This window comes from Aulonocara sp. 'chitande type north' Nkhata Bay, linkage group LG10 (genome assembly GCF_057382095.1).
Source record: "Aulonocara sp. 'chitande type north' Nkhata Bay isolate Kocher_YH1m ecotype deep benthic linkage group LG10, A_spYH_male_GT1.1, whole genome shotgun sequence".
Taxonomy (NCBI): Eukaryota; Metazoa; Chordata; class Actinopteri; order Cichliformes; family Cichlidae; genus Aulonocara; species Aulonocara sp. 'chitande type north' Nkhata Bay.
The window spans coordinates 33,669,936-33,685,439 of record NC_141353.1 but is presented as its reverse complement, the minus strand read 5'-3'; the positions used below and the strand labels follow the sequence as shown (position 1 = coordinate 33,685,439).

General features: G+C 39.2%; 1 protein-coding gene across 4 annotated transcripts; it reads left to right on the top strand.

Annotated features, from left to right (window-relative positions):
* The first annotated feature begins 3,996 nt into the window (after positions 1-3,996).
* On the top strand, positions 3,997-11,988 carry LOC147321258 (protocadherin alpha-C2-like). Of its 4 annotated transcripts, none has more exons than XM_086309613.1 (3): positions 3,997-6,600; positions 7,920-7,956; positions 8,914-11,988. In XM_086309613.1, the coding sequence occupies exons 1-2, from the start codon at positions 4,168-4,170 to the stop codon at positions 7,929-7,931; spliced, it is 2,445 nt and encodes an 814-aa protein (XP_086165739.1). In that variant the 5' UTR covers positions 3,997-4,167; the 3' UTR covers positions 7,932-7,956; positions 8,914-11,988. The 4 variants fall into 4 exon arrangements, with proteins under 4 accessions (XP_086165739.1, XP_086165737.1, XP_086165736.1 ...); XM_086309612.1 differs by having other exon boundaries at positions 3,998-6,600; positions 8,911-11,988; XM_086309611.1 differs by lacking the exon at positions 7,920-7,956.
* The last annotated feature ends 3,516 nt before the right edge of the window (positions 11,989-15,504 follow it).

The window sequence follows — 15,504 nt, the reverse complement described above, 5'->3', positions numbered from 1 at the left end:
TTATTTAATGGTTCTTTTCTCCCTTCATATTTTGTCAGTTTTCACAAGTTCTGCAAGACCACTGAATGAAACACATCATCAAAGCATGACAGAACCTCTGTCATGGTTTACAGATGGCTACTGTTGTACCTGGCCTCCTTACATATTGATGAGTGAGTACATACATACATACATACATATAAATAAATTTAATTTTTAAGCTTGCCACTTGCAAGAAATGTGAACAAATTGGTTCTTTGCTTGTTGTCTGTTATATGTAGACACAACACTGGTTAATCGGTTGAGGAGGATGCTTTTGTTATGTTTGAATGATTCATAGATAGTGTTTAACAAACAAACAAAAAATGCTTAGGTACAAGGACTGCTGAAAACGCAAAATGAAATGAAAAAAGTATCCAGTTATCATGGATATATACATAATTAAATAATACATTTAATGTGGATGGGAGGATGGGGTGTGAGGGGGGGCACTTTTCAAATTAGGGTTGGTTCAAGACTTTTGCACAGTCCTGTAGTTGTAATCTTTCTAGCAAATGATTAAACAAGCTGAAACAAACTGATTCAGTAAATCTCTGTTCCTAATTAAGGCTCAGATGGCGTATGTGGTGCTTCTTGTTACGCTTGGTGAGGAGCTTGATCTCTTCCTCCTCTTGAGTAAAAGGTTAAAATGAGTTAACGTGTCATAATTAATTAAAATTAATTAAAAGGCAAAAACAGTGGGCTATGTGAAGCTGCTGCCCTGGCAATCGCGGTTATAAGTTGAGGAAAACAGCCAACAACAGAAGGTATGTAATGAACTATATTTTACTTTCTGCACAGACTCAAAGTCAACTCATGGAAAGATTGAAAGAATTTATGATAGTAATAAAAACATAACAGTGTTTACATATATGGCACAGGAGCAAAGTGTTTGAGCAATTCTTTCAAATGCATTAAAGACAACATGGTGTGTGCTTTGCATGTACGGTGTTTTCTGTAATTTTCTGTGTTGTCACTGGATGGAGCCAAAGGAAAAGAGAGAGATTAAGCATCACCCTCATCTTGTCATCTGCCATGTCAACACAAAATGGTTTAAGCTTGCAGAAAAAGCTGACAAGTAAAAATATGACAGCTAGGAGAAATAATGAGAAGCACTGTATGCTGCATAGGCTGTATTAAAGGGGGAGACTGAAGCTTCTTTGCAGTAGCTTAGCTCAAAAGGAAAAGGAAACTTTGCATCACAGGATTAGTAGAAGAGACTCAGGCTGCATGAAGACATGGAGGTAAAAAAAAAAAAAAGAAGCTAAACTAAAGGGTGACGGGTTGTCTTCACTGACATCTCATCAGTAAAGTTAGTAAAAAAGAAGAAGAAGAAAAAAGACTGCATCTCCAGTTTAAAATAACACTTTTAGATGGTTTTAAAATATACATGAAACAAAATGTGACCATTTAAAATGATTAAAGCTTTTATATACATTTTTTTTATATGCCTGGATTTTCAAGTTGGACTCTTTGTCCTTATTGCAAACAATCTTCTGTTTTTCCCCTTGCTTTTGGAACCTTTGACTGAATCATTACCTCCATTTAGCATATTTTTAAGAGCTTGACTCTTTTTGGCCATTAATAACAGAATAACCCTTTAAAAATCTTTCTTGTTGCAAATGCAAGTTGCATTTTTCAGTTGCTCAAGCAAACTGAAAAAGTTTGCATGGGCCTCTAGGGAGCAGTTTCACTGGAAATGCATGCATTAAGTGGTCAGAAGGATACTCTGTCATGTTTGAATGTTTCGTGGATCCAAATGATTTATTAAGTGATTAGCTTTTTTCACTCCAAGTGGCAGCCAAAAACAAAGTCCACAAAACCTTGGGGCGACAGCAGAGGGCTGTCTTCAGAGAACAGCCTGGAAAAGAATGCAAAGGGACAATGAACTAAAGCAAACTGAAAACAGACACAGGAGGAGAGGATATGCGAAACACCAGGGTAATGAGATACTGCTGAAACTAATCCAAGAAGACAAGAAACCAAGCTGGGAACAAACACAAGCGACTGAAGCTGCCCAAATAAAACAGGATGTAACAAAATGAGGGCACACCTAACACCGAAACTGAGATTAAACCACAGACACATAGAACACAATAGGGCAGGAAAAGTGAAACAGTAACTATATTTAATGATTAAAAAAGTAATCATATCTAAAACTAAGAAAACCTGAAAATAGAATCAAAAGCAGAACACGAACAATGCACATGATGCACACTGATCCGAAGATCGTTTGTCCCTTACACATACATTGGAAAAAGAACTCTTGTAAGATGATGGATACTTTTTTTTCAGAGCATCCGAAATTATTGTTTGTTTGTTTTTTTCAAGCTGTTTAATTCATTTAATTTGGCTCTGGAGAGTCTGTAACAGCTGCATGATTATCTTATCAGAGGCCTTTCATGTGTGCTGGGAGCCAACAGAAAGTCAATCAGTTCAGCAAATGAGGGTCTTGGTTGCACATGTCCTAAATGAGAACTAATGTGCATGCTCACGGGCCTAAAATGTGGAAGCAGATGTAAGTACCTCATGGAGGACCTTTGGTATATGCACTGATAAGCAACTTTCATTCAAATGAATGAGGCGCTGTCCTGAACTGCAGTATCCACTTTTCCTCAGCTCACCCCAATTGAAGCCCCATTCTTCATTCAAAGTCACTTTATTGTGTTTTCTTGTTGTTGTTTGGGTACTTACAAAAAACATTACATTTCATACATACTCTATCCATTTGGGCACTTTGGTACATTTTTCTTCTTCGTGTGGGTGCCTTAGGTTGCACTGTATCATGTTTACCGCTGAGCACCTTTGAGGGTCATAAAAAGCATCTCCTTCATTTCTTTGTCAAGTAACAGTGAGAGCTACAGCAGATAAATTTGGCAACACCTCCATGGCGTCCGTTTCTGACATCCATTCCTTTTCTTCTGCTTCTCCACTTCAGAGGGGGCCTGGAGTCTATTCCAGCTGTCATAGGGTGAAAGATGGAGTACACCGGGGTACACCGATATACTGGACAGGTCACCAGTCTGACACAGGGCAAACACAGAGAAAGAGAGCAACAACATTCACACTCACATTGATGCCAAATTTTAGAATCACCAGTTAACCTAACCCCAGTAACTGCCAGTCCCTGACAGAACCCACGCAAACATGGGGACAACATGCTAACTCCACACAGAAAGGCATCACAGAGCGACGACGGTGATGAAATGAACATGATTTTAAAAATGAGACATAAAGGGATATGATTCTGTTAACTCTTCTGACTCAATTGATTATATTGTTTGACTTTCATAACAGGCAGCACGGTGTCACGGTGGTTAGCACTGTTGCTGCACAGCAAGAAGGTCCTGAGTTCAATTCCTGAGTGTGAATGGTTGTCTGTCTTTGTGTGTTAGCCCTGTGACAGACTGGTGTACCCCGCCTCTTGCCCTATCACAGCTGGAATAGGCTCCTGCGACCCTGAAAAGTGGAAGTGACTGAATGAATGGACTTTCATAACATCAGAGGACCAGAGATGAGCAAACACATGCTCACCAAATTTATGATTTTTCTAAAGCCTATGATATGCTCTTAATCAAAGACGCTGCTATTATGCAAAGAATGAGTTAATTATCAAATATTAATTTTAAAAAATACATTAACCGGAACTAGTTATTATTGCTGTTGTTGCTGTTTTTTCTTTGTTTTTTTGTTTTTTAATCCAGTCAGCCATCTGTCAGCCAGCCATCCATTTCTTTTTTTTTTTTTTTAATTTTTAATCAATCAATTATTTTTTTTTTTTGCTCTATACTCTATTAGACAACACATGATGCAAGCTGTTGCACAAAATGCCAAAAATATTCTTTAAAAAACACAAAGAAAGAAAGAAGGGTTCCATATGGGCACCCTTTAATTTCACTGAGGAGACCTCGCCAGTCTGCTCAAGCCCTGCTCAGACGTTGCATACGCCCCTGCAGAGCAGGGCTGTGAGAGCCCCCCCTCTCCTCCTCCAGCGGCACTGTGCTGTAAATGGCCTGCTGCAGCTACAGCTACAAGTCGTGGAGGCAAGAATGACACCGGCGCTCCCCTACAGCAAGACAACTTGAGCGTAAGAACGGATTTGTTTCATTAATTCCTTTAAAATAATAATAAGATATATACCAAAACACGATGGCGCTTATCCCTGCATCTTTACGGACACGGTTAGTGGTGGGTGTTTTTTCGTTCTTTGCAATGTGGGGATTTGCGCTCTCCATCACTCGGTACTCTATTCCGGAGGAAATGGAAGAGGGTTCCTTTGTTGCTAATCTGGCCACAGATTTGGGTCTGGATATTCGCAGTTTGGAGGAGCGCAAAGCAAAACTCGATGTCATTCACAGTAAAAATTACCTCGACATCAACAAAGATACGGGGGAGCTGGTTATCCGCGAGAAGATAGACCGGGAAAGCATATGCATGACTAAAACAACCTCGTGTTTTCTGAAAATGGATGTCATACTTTCAAGCCCGGTTCGCATTTTTAACATCGAGCTGGAAATTATGGACATAAATGACAACGCGCCGGTGTTTCGCAGAAAGACAATGCACTTAGACATTTCGGAGGCAACCCTTCCCGGTGAGAGATTCTCACTGACAAACGCCGTGGATGCGGATGTGGGGGCGAATTCAATCAAGACCTACTATCTCAGTGAAAGCAAATACTTCAACATCGACATCCAGACCGGCAGCGATGGCTCCAAATATGTCGATTTAGTGCTTAGTGGTAATTTGGACCGTGAGGAGCATGCTGTTCACGATTTAATTCTAACCGCTGTGGATGGAGGTGTGCCTCCTCGCTCCGGCACAGCCAGCATCATTATTAACGTCCTGGATATCAACGACAACGCCCCCATATTCAGTCAGCCGGTATATGCAGTCAATGTCTCGGAGAACTCGGCAGCAGGAACGGTGGTCATGACCTTAAATGCAACAGACTTAGACGAAGGCACAAACGCCCAGTTGGTATACTCACACACACTGTACACATCGGAGAAGACACAAGAGCTATTCTCACTTGATCCAAATTCAGGTGAGATCAAGGTGAAGGGGGTGATCGATTATGAAGAGAGTCAGAGTTTTGAGATGCACATACAGGCACAGGACAGAGGGACGAACCCTCTGTCCGGACACTGTAAAGTCACAGTGTTTGTGACAGATCTCAATGATAATTACCCTGAAGTGACTATCAAGTCTCTGAAAAGTTCGCTGACTGAGGATGTCTCTGTAGGGACGCTGATTGCAGTGGTCAGTGTGAGCGACAGGGACTCTGGAGCCAACGGAGAAGTGGAGCTCTCTCTAAATAGGCAAGAAACGTTACCGTTTCTCTTAAGCAAGTCCTCTGAGGGTTACTTTGAAATGCTAGTGTCAAAACCACTGGACAGAGAGGTAATAAGCAAATATGACATCATACTGAGAGTGACAGACAAAGGTGTGCCACCCTTATCGGAAAATGAAACCATCACTTTGGAGATACTGGATATCAATGACAATGCACCTACATTCTCCCAGTCGTTCTACACAATCCATGTCATGGAGAACAATCCACCGGGGGCATTATTGACATCTCTGAGCGCATTTGACCCAGATCTGAATGAGAACCAGTACTTGGTTTATTTCATAATGGAGAAAGAAATCGTTAACACTTCTATGTCGATGTTGTTTTCCATCAATCCTGAGAATGGTGATCTTTATGCCCTGAAGACCTTTGATTATGAGAGAGAAAGGGACTTTCTTTTCCACATTGAGGCAAGAGACTCTGGTGTTCCCCCGCTGAGCACCAATTGTACCGTGCATATTATTATTCTGGATCAAAATGACAACACCCCTCTCATAGTGTCACCTTGGCGCGCACAGGGCTCTGTTATAGAGGAGGTGATACCGAGGTCGACTGATAAGGGACATTTGGTGGCCAAAGTGATCGCCATTGATGCAGACTCTGAGCAGAACGCCAGAGTCACATATCAGCTACTTCAGATCAGCGATTCAACCCTCTTTAGCCTGGATCAGTACAACGGTGAGATCCGGACAACAAGGATGTTTAGTTACAGAGATCCAAGACAACAGAGGCTGGTAATTGTTGCTAAAGACAATGGTCAACCTTCTCTTTCTGCTACTGTCACCATCAAGATATCAACAGTGGAACATGCAATGGCCTTTTCAGAGACTACAGAGCTTCCACTAGACTATGACATGTTCACTGACCTAAACCTCTATTTAGTGATCGGTTTAGGAGCCGTGTCCTTTCTGCTACTGATAACCATCTTAGTTATTATTGTGCTCAAGTGTCAAAAACCAAAGCCAAAGGCCATCAAGATCCCTCCAGCCAATAGAAATAGCGTGATCAGCAGGAACAGCGTGATCAGCCAGAGAAGCTCCACTATCGCAGATTCCACGCTGATCTCCAGCGATGCCTACTGGTACAGCTTGTTCCTCGCAGAGACCAGGAAGGGCAAAGTGGTCGTGAGACAGCCCATAATTCCCAAAGGAGCTGGGTATTTTGTTTCCAGCATACCCAGGAGCATAGGGCCAAGTGAGACCACAGATTCCAGAGCATCAACACTGGAGGTATGTAGAAATATCGGATGGGTTTGGTAAAAAGCTTAAAAACGTTGAAATTGCCCATATGGAAAAGATATATATAAATCTTATAAAGCTTGTATCTGTCTTGTGTGAAACTTGTATGAAAAGCATACAAGCGTGAAAACACTTGAGTTGAAGTTTCCTTCAACCTGCATTCAAGTATAAATCAGAAATACTGTACTTATACTCGACAACATTTCAGAAGTAAATATTGCAAGTTTGAGGTTAATCCTGAAGTGAAGATTTTACCAAGTCTCGGGATCCCCTGAAGGAGGCCAACCTCTGGCTTAGTTTAAACTATTGAACTGTATATAAATCAAATGACGTACTGTAATATGTAATAATGTGTCATTTTTCAGTGTGTTTAATAATAATATTTATGAAGGATTTTGAATGTTAATTCAGGCTGTTTAAAAGTGTAGGACTGGTACTTTTACTTGGGCAAAGGATCTTAGTACTTCTTCCACTGCAGTGACTCCTCGCTTGTACTTTGAAATGCATTCAGGATGACACGACTGACTGAAAAATCAAAGCGCTTTCTATTATTTACCTTGGGTCTGTGTCATGGGTCTGATGGGCTAGTTTTCTCTGCAGTCTGAAATCTGATATGAGTTGAAAATAAAAGTGGGGCTAAAGTTTTTAGAATGGATGAATTTGATAATGACTATAAGTAATTTCATTGACATTAATCAAGTGAAATGTATATTGTAATGAATAATAATGCACCTATTTTCAAAATTATTGGAAATAAGTTACAAGTAAGAGGACAGCTCAATTTATTTAGTTTAGTTTAGTTTTTTCATCAAGCATGTGTTTCTAGAGCAAATCATCAGTGCTGCTATTGCATAATTAGGCCAAACAAGTCCACCCCACAAAAAATTGTCACTTTTTGATGTCTTATGTAGCATGTAGGTCATGTACTGCAGATGCATAGCACAGAATAATAGCATAACTGGTAGGTGCAAGAGGGGGAGTACTACAAAGAAGATCAGACGTGGGAGGGTTGTCTTCAAGGACAAGCGAGATGCCTCTTGAGTCTCTAGCAGTGTTCTGGCACACTGTAGACTATCAACAATGCATGGATGCTAAAAAAATGATCCAGATGTTGTTTCTGTTTGTACAGCTGGACCTGCAGAGTAAACTGAATCGAGTGATCCGCTGAATGATCAGCATAAATATGCATGTTGTACGGGGGCATATGGAGGGAAAGAGACAAACACCCATGTATGATGTGGATGTATTGTGAGCGTGAGTTCGAGTGTCTGCATTACCACTGAATTTGTCTCTTTTTTTCTATTCTTAAGTACTCAAAATGAAAGGAAGTCCATTCTACAACTGGAGGTATGCTGGTTGCTAACTACATCTGTAGAGCCACTATAATTGTGTAGACATTTTCTATCTCTTTCTATTTGGTGTTCGTTCTTCGTTTGGCTCTAAAAATTTGGATTTTATACAATTTTTTTTTCTGATTCTTCTTTTTTTTTTGCTGAAATCATTTCCCAAGATATTTTCCTGATTAAATAGAACAGGTTACACTAGCCCACAAAAAAACAACACTCCCCTCTAATTCACTGCTACTGTGAGCATTAAAATCTAAATTGGCTGGTCTCTGAAGTGAGAAAACCATGTATCAGCTTATAACAAGAGCTGAGATTAGAATAAAATTGGCTGCTTGTCAGATCTGTGTTGCGCACATCTGGCTAGCTTGGTAGAGATTCAGGGCAAAAGTGATGGCACAGACATAAAAAAAGGATTAAAGAATGAATTGCCCTGAGTGGATTCTCAGCATACCTGAGAGCAGTGACTATATAAACTCAGATCTCCACATATAAACTCTGTTAGGTGACGTTTTAAATGTCGCAAATGAATTATGCCCTATTCTTTTCCCCCCACGTCAAAAAAACATTAGACAGTTTAATATTGGCATACCAAAATACCAAATAGCACATTGTGATGCTTGCTTGTGCATGCTTTAGTCACACCTTCTGCTTCCCTTATTTCAGTTAATGACTTTGATATTTTATTTTAGTCATGTATGTTAGTCAAACAAATTTTTTTGTATTTTTAAATTTGTAGATTGATTTTTTTTTTTAAAAAAACAAATTTAAAAAACAATCCTGATTATGATTGATTTAGTGACTTATCTTTCAATTTAAAAGTCCCTAACGTCTATTGACATGTCAATGATGGTGGCAGTAACCAGTCACGATCCACTGTTGCATGAGTGAGGACTTTCTGTAAGTTTATATTAAGACTTACTTCCTGTGTTGGCTAATTCTATGTTCTTTCTCTCAGCAGGGGCCCAGAAGAGAACTGCCATGATATAATCATCTCTTCATGGGAGTCTTTGGCTAAAAAATCTTCCCTGTGACTCACAAAGAAGATGTAAAAAAAAAAAAAAAAAACCAGAAACAAAAAAAACATCTGCTAGTCCCTCTGCTCCAGCTGTTCTTTCTCTCTGCTTCCTCCATTGGCCACTAACCACCTCAGCCTTCCAGCTTTGTTAATCTTTTAAGCATGAATCTGCATGATTCTACAACTAAGTATTCAGACAACAATTTGAAGTAGTTTCTGGCAGGATATGTGGACATTACTGAGCAGACCTCATGTCATAAATCATTCCCTTCATGATGTTCTGAAACTTTTAAATAGACAATTTTGCCTTTTTTCTCCAGAGTTTAAGCTGAGTGTTGTAGTTGTAGAAACCTTCAGTACTTTGCAATATTCTTAAGTTCAAGTCAGGCAGCATTTCATATAAGCAAGAGTTCAAAATATGCCTAAACCTAAATATACAAGTGAATCAGGGTGAATATACTTCTTCCATAATACTGATATAACATAACTGCAGCTGGTTATGTCACTGATTCAGCCTTTTTGTCTTGTTTCTTTTTCGGTTTTTAATAAAACGTTTCTACTCTATTATGGGTCTTGCTGGTTAGTAAGATTCATATGCTTTTAGTTGAGCTGTTTTCACACATGTGCTTCAGAAAATATTGAGAGAATTACTGAAGGACATTGTCTACAATTGCCCTTTTCACATGTAGCACGCAAAAGGGGAACAGTCGGTGTCAGATGCTTTCTCATTACCAGATAGACGAGAGTGCTGCCTTGGCGGAGTGTGCAGAAAGCACACTTGCTGTGAATTCACTGGGCAATTACCTGCTCTAGTCTCAAATGGGTGCATTCAGATGTTACATGGTGTTTTTACTAAAGAGCTGTCAGGGTAAAGACTGTTAAATGTCCAAAATGACATTTGCTTTCTCACGTAGAGCTCTGCTGGTTAATGCTGAGGAAAGTTTAGGCCCACAGTGCAAGTGTGAAAACAGCTGTAGTAAGTTTCTAAGAAAAAGAGCAAAAAAAAGATTTTATTCAATTTTAAATTTTTTAAACAGTATTTGTTGTACTAGAGAAGTTATGAATGTGTCAAAGTGATGAAAAAGAATGAAAGATAAGAAAACTAAAAAAAAAACAATCACATTATAGGTGATACATTGTTTCTCTTTTCATTTGATTGTAGATAGATTAGTCGTATAGGGACGATAACAAGATTACAAAAGTTAACTAACAACAGATTTACGTTTTTTATCTGACGTGTATGAGCTACACAAAAATATTGAACTACACAAATATTGAACAATTTTCATTTTCACACTGTAGTTTGAGCTTGTCTCATTACGTTGTACTAAGCAAGGGGTCTGGAGGAGGGGTGCGCTTACACCTCTTTTTTTTTTTTTTTTTAACTGAGGTAATCACAGAGTGGGGTGAGGCCAGAGTGGGGGACATGTACAACTCTCAGACACAATGAACCGTATTTTGAAAAAACACAATCAAATATCAAATGTCAGTTTAACTGTCTGTGAGAAGATTTGCTTATTACAAGCTATCATCTCTTCGGGCTCATTTCCTTAAAAGTTCACAGTTCAAATAATAACTGTGTTCACTCATTGCACAAAGTGCAAATTGATTAATTTAATATGAAAACAAAGGAATAATATAGAGCAAGTATATCCAAATGTATTTATCTTTGCCAGGGTACAAAGGGATATCAGGTACAGGCATGGCAATTTAGGAATATTATTGTTTTTATATATTTTTTGGTAGTAACTTTTAATGCTGCTTTTGTGAGCTTCTTTGAGGGCATTTTTTGTTGCATATTTGTAGTTTAGTGTACGTAATGTTGTTTTGATGGTGTACATATTAATATATAAATAATAAAACTAGAATACTTCTCTTGACCTCAAAAGTAGCGCTGTTGCACTACGAATAAGCCCAGGACTTTCATGACTCAGAAACAAGGAGCTTATTAATACCACTTATTAGGGTGCTAATTGATCAAATGTAACTGTATGTGGTAAAAGTATTGGATTATGAGAAGAAGAGCGCAGTGTTAATTATGCTCACAGCATTAAAGTGCAGACTCTGCAAGTTCAGAAATCTGCTGAACCCATACGTGGAGCGTGAAAAGCATTAAGCAGATGCCAGCACTTTGAATCTGAATCTAAATGTGATCGGAGCACTCCCTTCAGTAATGCAGTGAAGGTAGAAGATTTCAGGAAGTATCAGTCTTCACATTTAGAGTCAGTGAAATTGAACCTCTCTTCCTCTCTTTTGCACCAGGCTTCCCAGACATAAACACATCTTTCTGGCTGTCTGTCAGGCTAACGATGTCACGTAATAAACGATTTCTCGCTGTGAAGAACGTTTTATATGTTTAATTCATGCCTGAACCAATTCGAACAGTGTTTAAAATGATTTTTTTTAGAATTGCACATACGATGAGCTCTTTGTGTGCCTTCTGCATTGTAAAAAATAAACATGACTGTTGATGAATGAAATAATGGCATTCCACTAGTATTACAAATTACACTGACACCCATGATACAATACCTTGAATTTCTTGTTGGGTGGGGCTCAGCCTTTTGGTTTCAGAGCAGGTTTTCAGTTAAAAACAAAGAAACAAACAAAAAAAAGCAACAAAAAAAAACATGCATTTACTGTAAAATGAAGTGCTTTGTACTTTGTTTTTTCTACAGTAGACTTTTTTGATATTTTCTGTATTCACTGTGACTGAATGGCACAGGAGGTGCTTGTGCTCAGTATTGTAAACGTGAGTAATTCTCATGCGTACACAGCTCAGTTTTTTTTTTTACTTTTCTCCTTCTCACTTATTTGCCAGTCAGACTGTACAGTATGCTTTGAGAGTCGCATCAAATGTTAGCCAGTTCCATCCCATTTAATGAATCAAAGACAGTATGGGTGAGAATGGTCTTGCTTTGTTTTCAAGTCTAGTCAATTGTCAGATTTTGATGTTGCTTATTTGGCTTAAATGTTCTGCCTGATCATGCTAGTTTGAATAAAGCTTTTTAATCTGTCTTTCTATTGTTTCTCTAATGAAGAATGAAGCTGAAGTGATCAGAAGTGACTTCTTCAATATGATGTTCTCTCTTCCCCCTCTTCCTTGCTCTCTCAAATTCCCTCACATACACACATTTTGACCCAGTTTCTCTTTATAACGCTCTGTACTAATTCTTGGAAATTGAAAACTAAATAAAGGAGATGCGCCTGCAGTTCAAATCACAGAAGCAGACAAATAATAGCTTTGTCAGGATTAGTAAAAGCCATGAGCCAAATTGCAGTAGTCTGCTCTTCGCTGTGGCCACACAGGGCTTTTAGTTTGTAGTCCTATGGCAGACTCATCTATGAGAGTACTGTGAATTTGTATCACTAGCTATTGCCACTGCTATCAATAACAGCAAATTTCTATCTGTTATCTGGCTAAATAATAACAACTTCCATACCTGGATTGATGTGATTTACAGTGTCTTTCACAGTAATGATCTGGCTTGCTTTTCAAACAAAATCAATACCTGTATATAATAAAACTATTAAGGATAGTATTGACTGAAATCTAGTAGATTTGGATAATAAAATTGAGAAACAGTCCTGTGTCTCAGCTGTATGCTGGTCAGTTCAGAAATACAGCACCTTGTAAAATTACACAATACTATAGAGAAGGCCCAAAAGTTCTTAAGTAACTTGTGCTTTAAAAGATCCTGAAGTAGGTCAGTGCAAATGAGCAGTGCAACTGTGGCTACATCCCATGTGCTGAGTGCTGTTCCCGCCAACTCTTCCCTCAGGAGAGCTACGTTTTTTAAACCAACGCAGTCCATGTTATTGAAATTGTTGTGCAACCCACCAGTGATAAACACGAGCAGAGTGCAACTACAGTTCAAAAGGGTACTTTTAATCACACTGGTTCCTAGAATGTTTAACTGTTTTACAATGTTTATAAGTACTGTACTGCACAAGGTCATCATACTGTAATTAAAAGGTAAACCAAAATCTAAAATGTAAATACAAATTAAAAAGTAGATTTCAGGAGGAAAGAAAAGATTTTGTATCCTGACTAAACTGAAACAGTTCCCACCAGTAAAAAATAAACTGTCATGATTCACTCTGGAAGCCAAAACCTCTGATAACTGTGCTGCAGTATTTAGGGCAGCACTGTCTAGCCACCCAGCTCTGATCTGTTTAGGGATCCACACAGTTTCAATGCAATAAAACTGGTGACCTGCCCAGGGTGCTCTGTTCAGTGATTCTTGTCCCACCGTGAACCCAAACAGAGCAGGCAAATGTGGAAAATCTAACCGATGTTAGGTTAGGTTAAGTGTTTTCAGAGTGCACTTATAGTGAAGCAGCAGCACTTAAAAAAAACAAACTCCTCTCTGCTGTAATCTGTAATGTAGTAGAAGTTGTTTTGGGTTTTTTTTTCAGACAACTTTGTGGTCTGAAGAGGTATGCAATTAAGCACCCCATTACACATCATCACCACTTTTTTCTGCAATGCTGCAGTGCTTCCATATCTAATGTGTGGGCTTCATTATAAATCATTTTAAAATCTATCTGCCTCACAGTAAAAAGAAATGTTTTTGTTTGCAGCTAGCTCATCACACAGCACTATATCGATCCGTTAAGTGTGGCAGTGTGTTTTAATCTTCAGTACTGAGATACAATATTCAAAACAGAGCTTTGGGGAAGCTGCTTAAGCATATTTTTACCAGATTATCTGGACTGACTCAAGTCTATATTTTGGCCACTGTAAAAGCTTCTTTTAGATCAGCTTTAGATCAGCTTCAGTGTGTGGATTTGCATTAACTATAATCAACCTAAAACAATTCTCCTTTTTATGAATTAATGTGATTTTGATTTAGTTGCTTTAAACACATGTTTAAGCAGGGGTTTTTTTCTCCAATAAACGAAGTTCAAAAAAGGAGTCAGTGACCAAATATTATACCTAAAATATAAAGTAGACATCTGGTGCCTACATTGTGGATCGTCCACTCTAGATAACTCTATATTATCCCATATTATATTCCCAAAAAGTATTCACTCACCCATCCAAATTTTTGAATTTAGATGTTCCAATAAATTCCACGGCCACAGTTCTATAAAATTAAGCATGTAGGCATGCAGACGGCTTCTACAAACAAGAATTGGTCACTCTCAGGAGTTCAGCGAATTCCAGTGTGAAACTGCAGGATGCTACCTATGCAACAAGTCCACTTGTGAATGTTCCTCACAGCTAAATATTTCACCGTCAGATGTTAGTGGATGTGTAACAAAGTGATTGGGAACAACCGCAACTAAGGGCACATCAAATTACAGATCGGGGTTAGTGCACAAGGTCGACAACTTTCTGCAGTCAATCACTACAGACCTCCAAATTTCATGAATGTGGTTCCATAGCCGAGCAGCTGCATGCAAGACTTACATCAGCAGTTGCAATGCAAAGTGTCCGATGCAGTGATATAAAGCACACCGCCACTGGACTCTAGAGACGTGTTCTCTGGACTGACAAATCACGCTTCTCTGTCTGGTAATCCAATGGACAGATCTAGGTTTGGCAGTTGCCACGAGAGCAGAACTTGTCTGAAGTTTGGTAGAGTGGGGGATTATGGTGTGGAGGTGTGTGGAGGCCCCCTTAGTCCCCCTCTTAGTTGACCCCCTTAGTTCCAGTAAAAAGAACTCTTAATGCTTCAGCATATCAAGATATTTTGGACAATTTCATGTTCCCAACTTTGTGGGAACAATTTGGGGATGGCCTCTTTTCTTCCAACATGACTGCACACCAGTGCACAAAGCAAGGTCCATAAAGACATGAATGGTGTGGAAGAACTTGCCTGGGCTGCACAAAGTTCTGACCTCAACCTGATAGAGCATATTTGGGATGAATTAGGGCGGAAACTGCAAGCCAGGCTTCCCATTCAACATCACTGTCTGACCTCACAAATTTGCTTCTGGAAAAATGGTCAAAGATCCCCATAAACATATTTCCAATCCTTGTGGAAAGCCTATCTCAGAAGAGTTGACACTGTTCTAACTGCAAAGGATGGACCCACATCATATTGAACCCTAAAGAATGGGATGTCACACAAGTTTATATGTGTGTGAAGGCAGACAATCAAATACTTTTGGCAAAAATCTGTGAGGTCGACGCTTACACTACCAGAACACTCAGGCAAAGTCAGATAACCTTGGCAAAAATATTATTTAGAAACTCTTAATCAATGTGAACAATGGTAAAATGTGTGCACTCTTAAGACTTATTGTATTTGCAATATTAAGATTATCCTTTAGCAGGGAATCTCTACTCCAACTTAGCATTACAGTTTTTTCTAAACTACCGTAGGTTTCTACTACTACTGCCGTCACCACTCCCAGGGTATGGGCCACCAAAGTTAGATCTCCAGAGTGGTTCTCCTGGTTGAAAGGAGAATCGGTTCGGTGGCTTCCTTTCGGCTTTCACCACCTAGCGTCATTCGTCCCTGAACTGTCGGGGGTCCTCCATCTTCCAGAAAGTTAGTCTCTGTTTTTCTTATTGGCATTTCC

Bases quoted from the DNA above. Each gene is read 5' to 3' on its own strand.
- LOC147321258 (XM_086309610.1), top strand. From the start codon at position 4,168: ATGGCGCTTATCCCTGCATCTTTACGGACACGGTTAGTGGTGGGTGTT. The intron at 6,601-8,910 runs GTATGTAGAAAT...TCTTTCTCTCAG, and splicing joins CCAGAGCATCAACACTGGAG to CAGGGGCCCAGAAGAGAACT.